A 20,586-nucleotide genomic window follows, 5' to 3' on the forward strand; every position below is an offset into this window, starting at 1 on the left:
TTTATGTGGTGCTGCAAATCGAAGCCAGTGCCTCACATATGCTAGGCAAGCGCTCTATCACTGAGCCATAACCCCATCCCAAAGGCAAATAAGTTTTTGAAAAATGAAAAAAAGAACAATTATTTTGATGGTTATCAGAAGACTAAACCTAATTAATCAGTGAACTTGAGGACAGATAGGTCAACAGAAACCAAACTGAAACCCAAAGAAAAAAGTTGGGGAAAAAAAAAAAACAAAAACAGGCCATCTGAGGTCTAGGGGCAATAACACTCTGATTAACATAAATATAACTGGAATCCCAGAAGCAGAGGAAAAAGAAGGATAAAAAAAATACTGACAAGATAATGACCAAGAAATTTCCATATGGAATGAAATCAATCCACAGATCCAAGGTCACTCAATTCCAAATAAATACAAAGAAAATCACAGGATGTAGCAGGGCCAACCTGCTGAAAAAAGGAAACTCTTGAAAGTAGCCACAGGAAAACAGACACATGACATGCAGAGAATAATGGCTGACTTCTCATCAGAAACACAGAGGACAAAAAATGGAATAATATGATTAAAGTGCTGAAAGAAAAAAAAAATGATCAACTTCAAATTCCATATCCAATGCAAATATCCTTCGAAATGAAAGGGAAAAAAATACATTTTTAAATAGACAAAAGCTGAAAGAATTAGTCTATAGCAGGCTTGAACTACAAAAATAGGCTCAAAGATAATTATTTCAAGTATAAATCTGGTTCTCCAAGAAGGCATGAAGAATACCAGAGAGGCTAAATATGTCAGTAAATACCAAGAACATTAAAAGAAATAATATGTGTATGTGCATATATCTTTAAAGCACAAATTATTTAAAGTAAAACTAATGATATAAAATTGAGTTTATATAAAAACAAGAACACAAAGGTGGCAGGACAGTAATTGCATATATACTATTATAAAGTTCTTACACTGCAGCAGAATATTTTTGGAAGGGAGGCTATGATAAATTAAAAATGCATATTATAATCTCTAGAGCAACAACTAACACATAACACAAAAAGGCATATAAAAAAATCAAAGAAATAAAAAGGAGTACTAAAAATACTAAATTATTCTCCCCAAAAAGGAAAGAAGAAAAGAACAGAGGAACAAGAGCAAATAGGGTAAAAAGAAACCAAACAACCAAGATGGGGGATTTAAACTCAAACATATCAATAATTACACTCCATGTAAATGTTTAACTATTCCAATTAAAAGGCAAAGACTTTTATACAGGTCAGACTGGACAAAAAGGTAAGACCCAACCATATGCTTTTCCCAAGAAATACATTTAATCATAAAAACAAAGACAGAAAACAGAAGGACAGAAAAACACCATGCAAGCACTAAGCTATAAAGGCTTATGAAGCTACATTAATAGCAAAGATGACTCAAAGAGTATTACTAAGGATAAATACTTTATAATGACAAAAGTTCAACTAATCAAGAGGACAAGACAATCTTCACCATGCATGTGCCTAATAACAAAGATCCTAAACAACTGAGTAAACACTGACAAAACTTCAGGGAGTAGCCAGGGGCCGGGGCACAAGCCTATAAAACAAGCTACTCAGCAGGTGGAGGCAAGTGGATCACAAGTTCCAAGCCAGCCTCAGCAATTTAATGAGACCCTGTCTCAAAATAAAAAATAAAAAGGGCTAGAGATGTAGCTCAATTGCAAAGCACCCCTGAGTTCAACAGACACTGAAGGATAAAGTGACATTATAAATAACTATGCCAATAAATTCAACACCTTGAATGAAGTGAACAATAAATTTAAAAACAAATTTATTTATTTATTTATTTATTTTTTTTTTATTATTTTTTTTATTGGTTGTTCACAACATTACAAAGCTCATGACATATCATATTTCATACATTAGATTGAAGTGGGTTATGAAAAAATAACCCTTAAAAAACCCAAAGAATCTGAAAAACCATATATCTATTAAAGAATGAGTTTTGAAATTTCCCATAAAGCAAACTCAAATAACTCCACAGTTTAATCTTATCAATAGATTTTTTTTTAAAAAAAGAAATAACCAATGTCACATAAATTATTCCAGAAAATACAAAAAGAGGAATCATTTCTAAAGTCATGTTAAGAAACTAACACAGAGGGGGGAAGTGCTGGGGAGTGACATAGGCCAAATTATATTGCGCATGTACGAATATGTAACAACAAATCCCATCTCTATTTACAACTATACTGCACCAATAAAAAAATGTGGGGGAAGGAAAAAAGACTTAACAAAACCCTGACACTAAAAACAGGCAAGGACTTAAAAGAATACAGAATTAGGGATTTTTCTCTCATGAATAAAATATTAATATATCAAATATAGAAATATATAAAAGTAGTAATACATCACGATCAACTAAAGTTTATCCCAAAATGCAAGACTTTTTTAACCATTTTGAAGTCACTCCATGTAATTAATTGTATTACCAGAACAAATAATAAAAATCCTGTAATAATTTCTTCAAATAAAGAACAAGTATTTGACAAAATTAAACATTCACCCATGGTGAAAAACTCTCAGCAAACTAGAAATAGAAGAAAAATTTGTCAACCTAATGATGACCTTTTTTTTTTTTTCTTTTTTTTCCTCCTTACTTTTTTCTTTGTGTTTCAGTTTGGGTTTCTGTTGACCTGTCTGTCCTCAAGTTCACTGATTAATTAGGTTCAGTCTATTGATAACCATCAGAATCTATACAAACATACAGCTAACATCATACAGAACAATGTTAAACACTTTCTGGACCAAAGCAAGGAAAAATGTGCTCTTACCACTTCCATTCTTTATCATACTGGAGGAACTAGTTAGTGAGATAAGACAAGAAAAAAAATAAAAAGCATACAAACTGGAAAGGAGAAAAAACTATCTTTTTTTTTTTTTTAGTACTAGGGATTGAACTCAGGGGCACTCTCAACCACTGAGCCACATCCCCAGCCCTATTTTGAATTTTATTTAGAGACAGGGTCTCACAAGTTGCTAAGCACCTCACCATTGCTGAGGCTGGCTTTGAACTCACAATCCTCCTTCCTCAGCCTCCTGAGCCACTGGGATTACAAATGTGCGCCACCACGCCCGGCTGAAGACATGATTTTGTAAATAAAAATATCTTAAGAACTATATCTAGCACTATTAAGTAAATTCTCACAGGATGCAGTTAATGTACAAAAAAAAAAAACTAGCATCAATAACTGGAAGATGAGGGGCTGGGGATGTGGCTCAAGCGGTAGCACGCTCGCCTGGCATGCTTGCAGCCCTGGTTCCATCCTCAGCACCACATACAAACAAAGATGTTGTGTCCGCCGAAAAAAACTGAAAAATTAAAATTCTCTCTCTCTCTCTCTCTAAATAAATAAATAATTGGAAGGTAACATTTTTAAAAAGTCATTTAAATATCCTTGGGAATAAACAACAAAAGATTTTGTACAACCTCTACATTGAAAACTAAAAAAGACTGCTAAGGCTTTTTGAGTAAATTAAAAAGCTGATTCTAAAACTTATATGTAAACACATAGCCAAAATAATCTTGGGGAAAAAAAAAAGAACAAAGCTGGGAAACATACTATTTGTGAGATTTCTTTTGTCAAGTGCTAGGAGCCACAGCAAAAATATTGATACAGGCACCTTTGGGTTTAGTGACTGCCAACCAGCCATTCAGATTATGATTATGTTAAGTTACATTATGGTAATTGTCTCCTGCTGTTTACCTGGGCCCGTTTCGGGACTCAGGTTACTCATGTCACTCTTGTAATGGGAGAGTTCCCATTGGTTGGGAAAGGATGGTAGGAGGGTGTTCCGGGGGAAGTGGAGGGCCCCCCCCCCCGCCCCCCCCCGCCCCCCCCCTCAGGTAGAAGACACGTGGTGGACCCACTTGTTAGGGGACGCACACGGCCTCTCACAAAATAAAACTTTGTCTCAGTTTGACTGGCTTGTGTTTTTGTGCCCAACCGGGTGGCGTGCACTGACAGCCCAGCAGGGAAGCGCTCAGCAGGGGTGCGGCAGGCAGTGCTCGGCGACAGCAGCGCAGCGGCAGGAGCGGAGCTCAGCCAGCCCGCTCGGCCCGGGCCGGGCAGCCTGCAGCAGTCAAGGTATGTATGGTACTAACAAAAGGATAAATTAATGGAAAGGAACAGAGAGACCCGAAGTCACATGTATACAAATAATTTATGAGAAGAATAAAATTTATAAGAAGAATTTTTTTTTTTAATTAATGGAAGGGCTGGGACTATGGCTCAGCAGTAGTGCACTTGCCTTGCATGTGTGAGGCAATGGGTTAGATTCTCAGCACCCCATATAAATAAACAAAATAAAGATCTATCAACAACCAAGGGAAAAAATATTTTTTAAAAATGGGAAAAAAAGTAAGTATTTTCAACAATTAGTGGACAACTGTATATCTATAAGAAAAAAAAAGGACACTTAACCCCTGTATCATATAATACACAAAAATTAATTTTAGATATACCACAAACATAAAGGATAAAAGAAAAAAGTCTGCATGAAAATAGGATTTTATTTTCATGTCTTGTGAAGGCAGACTTTTTTAGAGAGAAAACAAATCATTACCAAAAGAAAAATTGGTAAATTATATTTCATCTTCAAGATTTTAAACTTTTAGATATCCAAGTTAGAAAACAAGAAGTAAAATTATCTTACTTCACAGATGACAAGATCTTAAAATAGAAAACTCTAAAGATTACACACATATACACACACAGCTGTTATAACTAATAAGTGATTTCAGGGAACTTTCAAGATACAACATCAACACACAAAAATCAGTCACTTCTACATATTAACAATGAATAATCCCAAAAGGTAATTAAGAAAACAATTCAACATATAATAGTATCAAAAAGAATAAAATACTTAGGAATAAATTAAGGATGTAAAGACTTGTTCACTGAAAACAACAAAACACTGCCAAAAGAAATTAAAGAAGACATAAATAATTGGAAACATCCCATGTTAATGGATTGGAAGATGTATTACCATTAAGATGACAATACTATCCAAAAATAACCTACAGATTCAGTGCAATTCCTATCAAAATCCTAATGGCAGTTTTTGCAGAAAGAGAATATCCCATCCTTAAATTCATATAGAACCAGGAGTAACGACACGTGCCTACAATCCCAGCTCTTCAGGAAGCTGAAGGAAGAGGACCTCTTGAGCCAAGGAGTTGGGAAACCAACCTGAGTAACATAAGAAGACTCCGTCTCAAAAAAGGGTGGGGAGGTGCTGATAATGTAGCAGTGGTAGAGCACTTGCCAGCCAGCATGCACTTGAGGCACCCCAGCACCATTAAAAAAAAAAAAGGCGGGGGGGGGGGTCATATATAATTTCAAGGGACACTAAGCAGCTAAAAAAACCTTGAAAATGACAAGCAAATTTGGAGGATACACATGACCTGATTTCAAAACTACTACAAAGCTCATTAAAACATTATAATATTGGAATACAGATAGATGCTTGGAACAGGGTCCAGAAATAAATTCTCACATGTATAGTTAAAAGATTTTTGACAAGACCATTAAATAGGGAAAGGACAGTGTTTTCAAGAAATGGTGCTGGGGAACTGGACATTCACATTCAAAAGAAGGAAGTTGGACACTTACCTAATGCTACATAAAAAATGGCCTAAAGACCTTTGTTTATAATGGGCTAAAACTATAAAACTCTGACAAGAAAACAGAGGCAAAAAGCTTCATGACATTGAATTTAGCAATGATTTCCTGTATATAGTAATTAAAGAAAAAAATAGGCAACCTGAGCAGCATTAATATTAAAAACTTCTGTGTAGCAAAAAAACAAGCAGTAGAGTGAACAAATAAACCACAGAATGGGAGATAATATTTTCAAATAAAATCTGATAAAAGATTAATATCCAGAATATATAAAGAACAATAAAAACCCAATTTTAAAAATGGGAAAGGTGTGAATAGACATTTCTCTAAAAAAGATATTCAAATGGTCCATAACACATGAAAAAAACACTCAAACAACACTAGCTATTAGGAAAATGCAAATCAACCACTTAGATACCACTGCACATACATTAAGAAGTCTATTATCAGAAAAATGGAAAATAACAGTACTGGTAAGGGTATGGAGAAATTGTAGCCTTCATAAACTGCTAATGGGAATGTAAATTGGTGTAGCCATCATAGAAAACAGTATGACAGTTCCTCAAAACAAACAAACAAACAAACACCTTATGATCCACCAAAAGAGGGGGGCAATTCCACTTACAGGTGACTCTCAAAAGAACTGAAAGCAGCAACTCAAATAGATACTGGCACACCTATATTCCGAGTGCTACTAGGCAAAACATGGGGCTGCAGTTGTGCTCAGTGGTAGAGCGCCTTGCCTAGCATGTGTGAGGCACTGGGTTCAGTTCTCAGCACAGCATATAAATAAATGAATAGTGCTATTATGCATAGCAGCTAAAAGGTGGTAACAGCCCCAATGTCTATCAACAGAAGAATGGATAGAGAAAATGTATATCATATAAAAAGGAGTAAAATTCTGCCACATGATGAATTCTGCAACATGATAAATCTTGAAAACATTATGCAAAATAAAATAAATCAGAAACAAAAGGATAAATATTGTATGAATCTATTAAATGAGATACCTAGAATAGGCAACTTCGAAAACACAGGAAGTGTAATAGTGGTTACCAGGGGCTGGAAGAAGGGAAAAATAGGGGTTTTTATTTAATGGATACAGAGCTGCTGTTTAAGATGATGAAAATATTCTAGAAATGTATAGTGGTGATGGCTGCACCACAATTTTAATTTCATTTTATGTTATATATATTTCCACAATATAAAAAATATTCAGAAAACTAAAAAAGAATTAAATATCTGCTTATAAAAAGATAACATTCAGAAAATGAATAAGTATCCAGGCACAGTGTGGTACATGCCTATAATTCCAGGAATTGGGGAGGCTGAGGCAGGAGGATTGCAAATTCAAGGCCAGCCTGGGTAACTTAGCAAGACACTGTCTCAAAATAAAAAGGGCTAGGGATATGGCTCAGTGGTAAAGCAACTCTGGGTTCAATCCCTAGCACAAAAAGAGAGAGAGAGAGAGAGAGAGAGAGAGAGAGAGAGAGAGAGAGAGAGAGAAAATAGGCAAACTAGCCAGGAGCAAAGGCATAAGGGAGTTGAGGCAGAAGGAATAAGTGTGAGGCTAGACTGGGCAATTCAGCAAGATGATGTCAAAAAATAAAATAAGATGGGGTGTGGCTCAGGGTAGAGCCCCTGGGTTCAACCTCAGGTACCAAAAAGGGGGGCAAACAATATATTTACCACACACATATTTGACACAGTACCCGTACCCAAAATACATAATTAATCTTACAACTTAAAGACATCCATTTTTAAAAATGTTGAAAAGAGGGGCTAGGGTATAGCTCACAGTGCTTGCCTAGAATGCTCAGGGCCCTATGTTCCATCCTCAGCACATACATATAAAAGGCACATGGAAAAGGATTCAACCTCATTCATCTCAGAAACATACATTAAACCACAATGACATAACACAACACCTACTAGAATGGTTAAAATAAAAAAGGCTGACAATACCAAATACTGACAAGGTTGCAGAACAATCAGAACTTTAGACATTGCTGGAAGGAGCATAAATCAGTACAGCCATATTAGAAAACTACATGGCATTTAAAAATCTACCCTGTAGTCTCAGAATTTCTACTCTTGGGCATTTATCCAAGAGAAATGAAAACATTTGTCCCTCAAAAGCCTTGTATAAGAATGTTTGTAGAGCTATATTCATAGTGGCCCCCAACTGGAAATATCTCAAGTAAACAAACTACAGAAGAATGAATTATGTATATCCATATATTAGAATATTACTCAGCAATAAAAAGAAATTAACGTGAATGTATCTCAAAAACATTAAGATGAGGGAAAAAAACAGACACAAATGAATATTCCATGATTCAATTTATTCAAAGTTGTAGAACAGACAAAACTAACCTATGGTGATAAAAATCAGAAGAGATGTGAGTTTGGATTCAACTCAGAAGGCAACGGAAATATTATCTTAATAGGGATGTAGACTACGTGTGTGCATCTTTCAAAATTGATAGAAGTGTCCACTTAAAATCTGCATTTCAATTATAAAATTATATCTCAAATTAAAAAAAAAAGAAAAGTGGTTGGTTACAGGGTTGCTTAAACACTATTAGAAGCAGATGGCAACATGATTTAGGGGGAAAAAAGTGTTACAGAGCCCCAGAGTTTTACAGAACGCTACTTCCCTGACTTCCTGGGTCTGTTTCCTCATCTATCACATCCTAAAGTTGAGTGTCTACTCTACTGTGGTGCCTAGCATTACTACCAAAATGAAAGGGCTTATGTGGGATTGTGGAGAGTTAAAATATAGGATGATGCTCAAGAAATAACAAAGAGCAGGATAAAGACTTCCTTCCCTCTATGACTCTCCAGGGCCATCTATACCTTTCTTCTCTAGGAGACGTGGGATCTGACACTTATATAAGACCTTTCCAACACCTGTTAGTCCCCAAGGAGAGCACTTTCTACTGAATCACTGCTATTATATAATCCTCCAACCCACCTCAAAAAAAAAAAAGTTTTTTATAAGGCCTGTCCACTCAGAGAACTGAGCCAACTATCACAATCTTAAATTATTACCTCTGACAGGAAGCAGGGAGAATTAAGGATAATTAAAGGAGGTTTAAAAAAAAATTCAGACCACACACATATGGAACTCATGAACTGGACAAAGTCTGACATTTCCAAAGCATGCTGTACACCTGCTTTCCACCCAGTTCCTGCCTCCACGCAGGGAACTTCTCAATGCAACAACATGATGGTCTTTTACTAATAAAAGAGGCTGCTTTCTGCTAGTTTTCACTACCAGGCGCAGGCTCCGGCAGGCAGGCCTACACCAGACATGTACCCACCCACCACCCTTGGGACATGACTTGGGAAGAGAACAAGGATCCTCAAGGTAATCAAAATCCTACGGTAACCAGCAGAACAGACCCAGATGACAAGGAGCTACCAAGGGCACGTCATCAGCCCCTCATTCTCTGGTGTTCCTTAAGACCCCAGTGCTGGTAACAAAAACAACCGCTGGCTTACCTCTCATTAGACCGGATCATGTAGTCAGTAAATTCATGGTCTCCCTTGATCACCGTCAAAGGGACCACAAGGTTGACGTCAGAATCAGTGTTCCGCAGCTGGTTGAGTTTAATATTCACCAAGAAGAGGTAATCCCGCACTTCATCTATGCCCACTTTCAGGCCCTTGCACACAACATACCTGGCAGAAGACACTCTGTCACTCCACTGAGCAAGGGCTTCCTCCCACACATTCCTTTCCCCTAAAACCCTCAGAGAGTCACAAAGTTAAACAGCTTCCCTGTTCAACCTTAAGTCTATGATCAAAGAACAGCACAGACTCTGTGTGCCAATGTTCACCTCAGATCCTTCCCTTTTGTATAAGGCTGTATTTCCATCTCTATGGTAGTATTCCCAACTGCCCTGTAGCATGGCCATCACCTCTAGAGTCTGCCAAATTACAGACCTATGAATGAGACTCTCCAAGGACAGGACCTAGAAATGTGTATTTTCAACAAGTTACCTCATTATTGTGACTGGCTGTGTTTGCTTTCCCTCACGTGGGGGCACTATGTCCCACCTGGGATGCCAGCAGAGCCTGCGGTTGGCAGCCTCTTGCCTCTTCCCAGCTTACATCCCTCTTCAAGTGTCCCTAGTATTGGTACCCTCTCATAGACCAAGCCAAGAAGTTCTCACATACACATGGAGAATACGACTTGTGGAGAAGGAGGCAGAGGCTGAACTAGCACAGCTCAGGACCCCTTGGGTCTAAGAATCCTGGCTCCTCATAGTGCTAGTCATTTCTCTAAAGTCAAAGTTTTAACATAGCTTGAGGGGTCCTGCCGGAGAGATGCACCAGCATTTGCTGTTCTGACTTTTAGCCAACAGAAGAAGGCTCACCGCTCTGAGTTGGCAGGACGGCTGGTAATGGGTTTGAAGAGACACACTCGTTCAAAGCAGCAGTAGAGCAGGTAAATGAGTCCCACACTGAATGGTGTGAAGAGGTCAAAGGTTTTGCAAATGAAGTGGCCTCCTAAAACAGAAAGAACACACCAGTGGCAGTCAATGTGTCTCTCTGAGGAGATAGGTGAGGTAGCTACAGGCAATCAAGATGACTAAGAAATGACTCAGATGACTAAGTACCTGGGACCACTAAAAGTCAGAGGCAATTTATGGAAAAGTCAGTATTAGAGGGGACTTTGAGAATTCTATTGTCTTTTCTTCCCTAAATTCATCATTTAGCTACCTGTCACCTGATAAAAAAAAAGTTTTCTGTTATGTTTTTTCTTTTTTTAAACTTCCCAACCAAATCCTGTATATGCTTTAGTGAGTGCTGGGGTGAGGAGACAGCTGAAAAGTCACCTGTCCGGACAACAGACAGTGCCATGAGGAACTGACACAGCAGAAGTTGCTTGCTGAGGATCTCCTGCAGGTTCTCTTGCCCCTCCACTGAGAAACCCTGAAATGAAAGCACAGGGATCAGGGTGGGAAGAGACAATCAGGACTGAGAACATCATCCTACCTCATCTTCACAGAGACTGTGTTTTCACTGATCTTCACCATCTGACTGATAAAGATACAGCTCAGCATTTAAATTCTTCTGGCAAGGGCACCGCGCACTGGGACCCAGGCCTGACTACTGAACCAGTATCGCTTTCCTGCCCTATCACTCCCAAAGGACAGGACCAAGTCTGCTTTCCCAAGGAAATGGAAAATTTCTAAACCCACATGGGAGTCCAGGGAAGAGTAAGGCAGAACAGAGGCAAAATATTAGCTAGTCATGGTTAACCACAAGATGGGAAATGGAATGTCCTGTGAGTCCTAATAAGATCCAGGGAGTAAATATCACCAGAATACTCTGCTTGGGCTCACTGAGCTACCATACCGACCATTGAACAGACCCTGGTCTAGTAAAAGGATAAAGGGATAAAGGTTAGCATAATTCTTAGTCACAGTGATACTCTTTATCTCTCTCTCTCTCTCTCTCTCTCTCTCTCTCTCTCTCTCTCTCTCTCAACCAAGGACTTGCTGACAATACCTGCTATCCTATCCTAAAACCATGGAGCTTCTTCCCTCCAGCTAGCACTCTCTGGCTAAGGAAACTTTCTCAAAAAGAAAAAGTTCCTTGTGAGATTCCAGAGCAGGGAGCCAAGACCCCAAGCCCACATAGAAGTAACAAAGGCCAAGGGATGGGGAGAGAGGGGAAAAGATAGTTGTTTAATGGGTACAGAGTTTTGGTTTTGCAAAATGAAAATGTTCTGGATATCTGTTGCACAACAGTATGAAAATACTTAATACTACTGAACTGTAGACTTAAAAATGGTTAAATGACATATTTTATTTTAGCTGTTTTTTTATAATTAGAAAAAAACAAAAAAGAGGCTGGCCTCCATTAAGCTGGCTCCAGCCAGATGTTGTGTCCCTGGCTCAGTCCTACAAAAGTAACAGCTAAATGAATCAGAATAAAAAATGTTTAGCAATGTCATCTAGTCTTATAGATGCTTCTCAAAATGCATTCCTGTTGGGCTGGGGGTATCCTTCAGTGGTACGGTGCTCACCTAGCAAGTGCAAGGCCCTGGGTTTGATCCCTAGCACCACCACCAAAAAGGGGCAGGGCAGGCCTATTTTTAGGGACAATTAAAAAAAAATTCCAGTTATCACACCACAATGGTTGCCTCATGAGCACTATCAGACCCCACAAATGCCCCCCACCCTACTAGCCCAAGTCCCATCTATCCACTATTCTCTGCTATGCATGATGTTTTGGAGAGCCAAGGCATCTTCAGATCTCTTACTGACACCCTGCCTTCCTTCCTTCATTTCCCACCTCACCTCCTGCACAGGTACTGCTCGAGAGGCGCCCCAAGAGCTACAGAGCTTCTTCTCAACTCTAGCCATGTTTTGGAGCAACTGCCACTGTGACTATCCGTCCTCAGAGTAAGTGATGGCTCACTCCAGAAAGAACTACATCTGGTGTTGGGTCACTGGGTGAGACTTCTGCTGAAGAAAGGTGTGCTCTCATCATCAGGCAGATGTCCACTGACAAAGCCCCTTGAATATTCACTTTAGCCTAGCCACTGACAGAGCTTCCATGGATTCTTCTGAGTGGCTGTCTTTAGTTATATGACTAGTCACTGGTTAACCACAAGATGGGAAACGGAATGCTCTGTGAGTCCTAATAAGAAGCTCCATGGTCTTAGGATAGGATAACAGGTATCAGCTTATGAGAGGCTCAGGAGTGGCCACATATAGGCAGCCTGTACCAGGAGCAACACCAAGGTGACAAAGGATGGCAGCATGCTTCCCATTCAGTTGATTTTTTTCTTACCAGGTCTCACAGCCAATCAAAGTTTCTAAACAAAATGAGATGGGATGTTCCACCTTGCTCCAAGTATATATATCCACATTAACAATCTTCACAAAATCATGGACAATATATACAGAAGAAATAAAAATGCACACCCCTCGTATCTGGATAACGAGCTACCACTTACCATCTCTGGCAGCAGCTTAAGGACCAAACAAAACAACAACAATTGTCAGTTTAAACTGTCTCTAAATTAACAAATCTTTAATGGAACACTCTATGAAGAGAAGGCCACCTACCCCATCAGCCATCAGAAAGTGCACACCCTTGCGATCTGTGTTATCCAGGACAAAATTCCGAAAAGCACTGATGTTCTCTGGGCGGGTGATATCTCCATCTCCATCAATCCCACCCTCACCTGGCAGGACACAAGAGTCACAATGAGTTCATCTGCCCTGGGACATTCTACAAGCTGGGATATGAGCTCTCTGGGACAGTGAGCACAGGTACCAAGTGAGTCTTGAGACCCAGGGCCTATCCTGCAAAGTTGCCTTACAATGATGGACCAGGAGGAAGACCTAGTCTCTGCTATAATTAACCAGAGTGCAAAAGTAGCTGTCCGGCCAAGAGTCATCATATGAAACAGAGGCCCTTCCTCTTCAATACCTCAACTTGTAGTTAAAGCATCCATGCCCCAAAACCAATACCAACTTTCTATAAAGGACTGCTGTGGGGCTGCTGAGCTGCGCACTCCACACGTGGAACACAGGGCCAAAGATGGGTGTGCAGTTCGTACTTGTTAATAACCCTGCCAGTTTTCAGTCTTAGGCAGTTTCATTATTTCCTGTCATCACAACAGAACAGTGCTCTTGCAAGGAGGAATTAATTTGGCTTTGATGAGAGTTTACCTAGCACAGTGCTTAACCTGTGTTTTGCAGGCTGGGGACAGTTCAAAGGGCACCAAGACCCTCATTACAAGGACTGTGAACCCCAGGCCAAGAGATCTAGGAAAGAACACACTGTGTGTAGATAACAACTGCTTCTGGTCTGAAGCACTGCATGTGGGCTTCCCTTCAGACCTCCTCTCACCCTCCCTGCTCAGTGTCCCTACCATAGTAGGGCTCGAAGAGCTCACTGGAGGCCGAGTAGAAGTCCTCCAGCTTGAAGTCGTTAGGGCCCTTCAGAGTCATCCCAAAGCCCTTTGCATGCCACTTCTTCCTCCACAGCACATACTCTGAGAAGCCGCCTGGGCCTGCACAGACGTCAGCAAAGTACAGAAGCTCGGCTTCCCGATCCTTCACCAGTGGTTTCTGCAAAGGGAAGTAAACCACAGGGAGAAAGGGAAAAAAGATGGCTCACTGAGGAACAGGAAAAAGGACACAGGGGAATAAAGTAAGCCTTTTAACAAGTATAATCCAGAGCCTCCCCTAGGGCCACAACATCCAGGATGTGGATCCCCTGTGATTATCACCACCTGGAGTGACCCAGCCCACTCCCAAAATACCCCAAATGTCTTTCATACACTAGGGCTAGTTCAATTATAAAACATTCTAAAAAAAATCTCTGTACATATCTGAATGGCATTTTTATTTCTCAGGGCTTATCCAAACCATACCCTGCCATTCATGATTTCTACTGAATAGAAATATTCTGCCAAGTTAGTGCAGAGTTCCTGTATTTCACCCAGTTGCCAGTTTCGTTAATACATAACCATGACAAATATGTCAAAACTAAGAAACTCTCATTGCTATGTTACTATTAAAAATAAACTCCAAGCCAGGCATAGTGGTGCATGCCTATAATCCCAGTAGCCCCAGAGGCTGAGGCAGGAGGATCGCAGGTTCAAAGCCAGCCTCAGCAACAGCAAGGTGCTAAGCAACTCAGTGAGACCCTATCTCTAAATAAAATACAAAATAGGGCTGGGGATGTGGCTGAGTGGTCAAGTACCCCTGAGTTCGATGCCCAGTACCCCAAACAATAAAAAATAAACTTCAGGGCTAGGGATTTAGTTCAATGATAGTTCAACTGTCTCTCAAATTTGAAGCCCTGGGTTCCACCCCAGCATCACAAAGGAAAAAAACTAGGGTTGGGGTCGTGGCTCAGTAGTTGAGTGCTTGCCTCACATGTATGAGGAGCTGGGTTTGATTCTCAGCACCACATATAAATAAATGAATAAAATAAAGGTCTATCAACAACTAAAAATACATTTAAAAAAAGTAAACTCCAAAGTTTATTCAGAGTTCACTAGCATCCTCTTTCTGTTCCACAATCCAACACAAGACACCACATCACACTTGTCTGCTGCTTTGTACTCCCTTCCTTCTCCTGTCTTTGCCCAGTTCTAGGTGGGGGACCCGAAAGCACAGCACCATGGGAAGCTGGCAAGGTAAAACAGTTGGCACAGCAATGGCAGCTTCCACGCAGCCCAAAGCACCCTCTACCACACGCCTGACTAAACCACAATCATCATTTGAATTTTTATTTGATTACATTTTTGGCCCTTCAAGTACCTTTCTCTCTTAACCTCAAACTGATGCTCCACACTGTGTTGTTTATATTTCTCTTGGATGCTCTCATCAACCTTTGAGCCCTAGTTGGTGAATTCTACCCTCTCAGCAGAAGATGGACTATCTGCACTGTGACATGAGGGTGAGTTCTGGAATGGGTGACCGAGAGGGCTATGGTTGGCTTTGAAGGGGGCCTCGAGCCCTCAGCCTTCCTTTTCCACAGACTGGGCAGGGCCAAGCACTTGTCCAGAGTTCTGCAACTGCCTGATAAAGATCGGAATCCAGTCACTTCCAGATGACAGGGGCCTTGCCTCTGATGAGAGCTCTCTAGCTTTATCAAAACAGTGGAAAAGTCTCTGGAGAAATGACTTCAGTTAAAAATAAACTTTGTCATCCTGTGACAAGCCCCCTTGGGCATGCTGGGACATATCAGTCCTTTCCCCTATTCCTCAGTACTCCTCCCCAGTGTTCTTTGTTCCTGAGCCATTAATTATTCATATTTTTGGATTATATTCATTTGCACACTCAAAAAAAGAATTAATGGCATTTACCAAGAACATTCTGTAGCACCTTCCATTCAGCACAGTGCTGATGAAGCAGAGGTCACAAGTTCAAGCCCTGCCCATACTGCAAAGATGGAAAACAATGTTCCTCACCACTGGCTGTGCCTCAGCCCAGGCTCCGGCCTCTCTGGGTGAACTACTGAGCCAAAGATTGGGGACAAGAAGGGCAATGACTCAATAAGAGCATCTCAACTCTTACAAGGTGTCCTAAACACGACCTCACTCTATGATTTCAAAATGAGTGGCCCTCGCAACCATGGCCAGGAGTCTGTGCATAGAAAGGACAGCTGGGGGTCTCAGCTCTACTTACTGGTTGTGCAATCAGGGCAAGCACACAATTTAAACCTTTAAACTCAAGATTTAAACACAATTTAAACCTTTCTCAACTATAAATCAGGATTAATGTAGGCATTTCCCAAGGCTGTTGTAGGTTAAATAAATCACCGCAAAGACTTTTCTCAAACTGTAAAATATTCAACAAATAAAAGATGACACTATACTCAACTGAATCAACTTCTTTGGAGTCAAAACTCTTATCCTTTTCTCTTTTCTATGCCAAGTGCAGCACTCTAATTTCCTCTAAGACAGGACTGAAACGTAAAGATCCACATTCAGTTTTTGTCTTCTGTCACACTTCACAATGTTTTTTGTTTTGTTTTGTTTTGTTTTACCTCAACAACATCTCCTGGCACAAGAATCCCTCACATAATACAGTAGATTGTAACATGCTTCCATGTACTCCAACAAAGGGTCTAAATTCCCTTCTTTCCCTTGTTTCTTTCAATTATTTTTTTTAAAACATTTATTTATTTATGTATCTTTAGTTTTAGGCGGACAAGTTATTTTGTTTTATGTGGTGCTGAGGATAGAACCCGTTGCCTCTTGCATGCTAGGCGAGCGCTCTACCAATGAGCCCCAGCCCCAGCCCCTCTTCCAATTCTTATTTACAATTTTTTTTTCTCCTCTAGTCCCTTTGCTCCCTTTACCATAACCTGTAGCACCAGAGACCTATTTAAAAACCCAGATTCCTGCCCTCGTCTCCCACCCTCTCCACACTCCCCTGTCAAGTTCTCTGATTCTTAGTCTGTAATTGTCTAATTCAAGAGCCACAAAGCAAGCCCCTAGCAAGCCTGGGTGTGTGCTGGGCCTCCTGCCACTCCCACCTCTGCTGGGGACTGGTCTGGTGTCTCTGGCTGCCTGAAAAACAACCAAGCCTGCTGGGCTTGGCTGTCTGGGTCCTCAGGGGAAAACAGAGATGAAAAGAGAAAAGAAAATACTAAGGGCTCAGGAAAAAAATCACTTTCTATAGTAGAGTGTAGAGAAACATCTCTGAAAGGGCAATTCTCCATGGCCCCTAACAATCAATTCGGGTCAAGAAGCTGCCTAAAGCGTTATAAACACGGCTGCCCTTTCCTATATAACTACCATCTCCACCCTGGACCCGAATGGTACAATCCTGGTGCCTACTTCATTTTCATGACAGCAAAAGACAATAACCAGATACCAGCTGCTGGAGGCGTTTACATTTAAAAGCCCAAAATGACACTGTGACTTCCCATCAGCTTAACAGAGTTCCTCTGCCAGGCAGGGGTTTAAAGGAAATCATTGGAAGCTCAGAAAATTAAATCAACATTATATCAACCTAATTTTCTCAAGATGCTAATTCCAAGAGCCCATTTGTGCTGCCTGCTAGTCCTGGAAAATGGGGAGGGAGCCCTGGGAGAAAAAATGAGTAAAGGCTAGAGGGGTCTGCATGCCAGTTTTGACAGCATGACGGAAGTAGTTAGGCAGGTAGAGCTGAAACATTAAGGAACTTGAAATAAGTTTCTTTAGCCCATGGGTAATAAGGGGGTCTAGCAGAACGCGGGTAAGTGAAGCAGAAACAGGTTTGGGGGCAGCTGGCTCCTGGCCCTGTCACTGTCAAAAGAAAACTAACTTTCTAGGACTGAGGGAAAATGCTTTGAAACTCTGAAGAGAATTCTAGAATGAGGTTTCCTTTTTTGTTTCTCTATCATCATGGAACGTCAACATTCATAGAAACGACATGGAGCAGAGGAGAAAATCATTTTGCTCTACCACTTCTTTTTTTTTTTAATTTTTTTAGTTATACATGGACACAATATCTTTATTTTGTTTATTTATTTTTATGTGGTGCTGAAGCTCAAACCCAGTGCCTCACATGTACAAGGCAAGCGCTTTGCCATTGAGTCACAACCCCAGCCCTCTACCACTTCTTGAAAAGGGCTTGTTCAGAGAGGCAGAAAGTGGCCCTGTTACAGAGCTTGGTGCTAGAACAGATCTTAAGAGCTTTCTGGTATACTGGGGCACTCCTGGGACCACAGAAGCACTATGGGACTGTATCTGGAGAGCTCAAAGCAAAACATGATTGTATTACACAGCAGGAATATTCTCCTAACACTGAACAAATGGCAATTTTTGAGTTACTGAAGCTTAAGTCCACCCAGCACCATGAATTCTCACCCCATAAGAGTCCCGGGGATTTGTAAACATGTGATCAAACACAAAATCCATGTTAGCCATCTTCATCGCTGCCCTGCAACAAAGCAAGATAGAAAAGTGGAACTCAGTTCCAAATGTATGAAAAACCGAGGTTCAAATGAAAGGTGGAGCAGGGCCTGTCAGGGGAGGTAGGGGAAAGGTCAGCAAACCTGTTAAGGAAGAAGACTCCTCGGATCATCTCGTAGGGATTGGCCCGGGTCCGAGCACGCCGCATCTCCTCCCCATCCAGGACATCAAACACACTCTGCCCAAAGAGAATCAAAACCTCCAGGTAAGTGTCATCCTGGCCCCTCTGGGACAGGACAGTGGTGGTGGTGCCTGACTCAGGCCTTCCAGGAGATAGACTGCCATTGTATCTTAGCTCTGAAATGACGAATTATGTGACCCTAAACAAGTTGCTCAATTATTCTGACCCTCAAATACCTCACCTGTAAAGGGCGAAAAAACAAATTGAAGCTGGCATCTGACACATGTTAAATAGTATGTGTGGCTACACGTAGAACCACCTCTTGGTACTGCTAATCCCCACGGCAAATCCAAAAGAGCTGATATTCAGGCTCATGTGACTAGGGGTCACTTAGAAGGGAAACAAACCAAGAGCAGGGTTTTTTGAGGGCACCGACTCTACACTAGAGATCCCTTCTCCCTTTTAGCTCCCCTCTGCAGTCTCCTCTCTGGAAACTGACATCCTTACTTCACTTGCAGCTCAGTCACCTCATGGGGATACTCCCTATATGTCTGCCAAAAAATAAGCTCTGTGTGGCCTCTGTCCCTCTTCAACCCATTTCCTCCCTGGAGTTTTCCTGCCTCATTCTACCCCAGACATGTGCTTCCTGATTCCCAATCAGGACAAAAAGCATCCAGAGGAGGCCAGCATTGAGCTGGGTGCTTCACATCCACTGTTTCGTAACTCCAGCTCTCATAAGCACCCACAAAGGTATTTTCTACCCAGTTTATAGATGAGGAAATAAAAAAGATGCTGAGGCAACTGGCCCAATATCACAAAGCAAAAGAGTTGTACAATTAGGTTTGAATCCAGGTTTATTTGATGCTAAAAATGATCCCAAGCTTTTTGCTATACCAGGCCTCCTCAGGATTACAATAAACTGATCCATTAAGGTCAAGTGAATTCTTTCCTAACTACTGACCACAGAGATAGCACAGAGACAGCAAGATAGTCACTAGGAAAAAAAAAGACATTTTGGAGATATATACCAGGCTACGTATCTGATCTATGGGAAAAATCTTAAATTCAATCCCCCCACAAATGACCAAAAAGAAAACTGGACAAGTCTGGCCAATCACTTCACAGAAGATTTTCATGTTTGGCTCTAGCCATAAGTCTTACCTTACACTGCAACATACTGTGAAGCAGCTCTTCTCCACAAAACTCTGTTTCGTCTTCAATAATCATCTTTCTCTACAGGGAGAAGAAACAATAAATAATGACCAAGTGTGACTGAGGGGGGAGAATGGAGAAATTAGGGTTCCAAGTGAGCAGAGCAAGAAGGGGCTTGAGTCCCTGCCAAGAAACATCAATCCCTGAGGAGTGAGAAAGACACAATCCTAAATCCCTCTGGCTGTCCTCCAGATGGCTGTGAGATGAAGCAGTCCCCTGGGAGCTCTGAGTGGAGCACCATATGGATACCAGACTCATGAATGCTGAGGCTGGGAAAAGCAAACAGGAAGGAGACAGGCAAGCTGCCTGCCCCTGGAGCACATAGGTAAAAGGATGGGGAGTGCCCCAAGTGACAGAGGCCTGTCCTTCAACCAGGAAGCCTCTCGCTCTCAGATGAGTACAACTGCTTGATCCCAGGCCCCTGGCCCAGTAGCATTAGAGAAAATAAAGGCTCAGGGCTTCAGGTGGAGTTCAGGGGTACAGTGCTTACTAGCATGTGCAAGGTCCTGGGTTCAATCCCCAGCACCCCAAAATCATTTTTAAAAAATAATTGAGGACTCCAAGCTGGGAACGGTGGCACACGCCTGTAATCCCAGTGGCTTGGGAGGCTGAGGAAGGAGGACCACAAGTTCAAAGCCAGCCTCAGCAAAAGCGAGGCGCAAAGCAACTCAGTGAGACCCTGTCTCTAAATAAAATACAAAATAGGGCTGGGGATGTGGCTCAGTAGTTGAGTGCCTCTGAGTTCAATCCCCAGTACCAAAACAAACAAACAAAAAAATCATTGAGGATTCCAAAGAGTTTTGTTTATGTGAATTACGCAGATATCAATGTTTAGTAATAGAAATTAAAACTAAGATTTTTGATGCTTCTTAATTCAATGTAAAAGAAAACTATGTTAACAGAAATTATTTTATGAAAAATAACCATATTTCAAAAAAATTTAGCAAGGAGGATAGTTTTATTTTTCAGTTTTGTAAATCTCTTCAACATCTGGCTTACTAGAAGAAGGCTAAGTTCTCTTCCTTGATTTTATATTTTGATCATTTTTTTCACCAATAAATTGTAACATCACATGTCAAAGTTTCTGAAAAACTCCACTGGTCACCTGTGAATCTATGAGAGTAAAGGGGCAAATAA

At 40.8% G+C, this 20,586-nt stretch overlaps 1 protein-coding gene across 1 annotated transcript in view; it reads right to left on the reverse strand.

Moving 5' to 3' along the window:
• Cmtr1 (cap methyltransferase 1) overlaps positions 1-20,586 on the reverse strand; it is a 49,509-nt gene that overhangs the window by 10,824 nt on the left and 18,099 nt on the right. The window contains exons 6-13 of the mRNA XM_026383540.2: positions 19,399-19,470; positions 18,200-18,294; positions 18,012-18,084; positions 13,572-13,770; positions 12,760-12,878; positions 10,516-10,612; positions 10,054-10,186; positions 9,176-9,355 (exon numbers count right to left, since the gene is read on the reverse strand). Of these exons, the coding sequence (XP_026239325.1) occupies positions 9,176-9,355; positions 10,054-10,186; positions 10,516-10,612; positions 12,760-12,878; positions 13,572-13,770; positions 18,012-18,084; positions 18,200-18,294; positions 19,399-19,470 (968 nt within the window). The remainder of the gene's footprint in view (positions 1-9,175; positions 9,356-10,053; positions 10,187-10,515; positions 10,613-12,759; positions 12,879-13,571; positions 13,771-18,011; positions 18,085-18,199; positions 18,295-19,398; positions 19,471-20,586) is intronic.

The sequence above is a fragment of the Urocitellus parryii genome, chromosome 8 (genome assembly GCF_045843805.1).
Source record: "Urocitellus parryii isolate mUroPar1 chromosome 8, mUroPar1.hap1, whole genome shotgun sequence".
Lineage (NCBI taxonomy): Eukaryota > Metazoa > Chordata > Mammalia > Rodentia > Sciuridae > Urocitellus > Urocitellus parryii.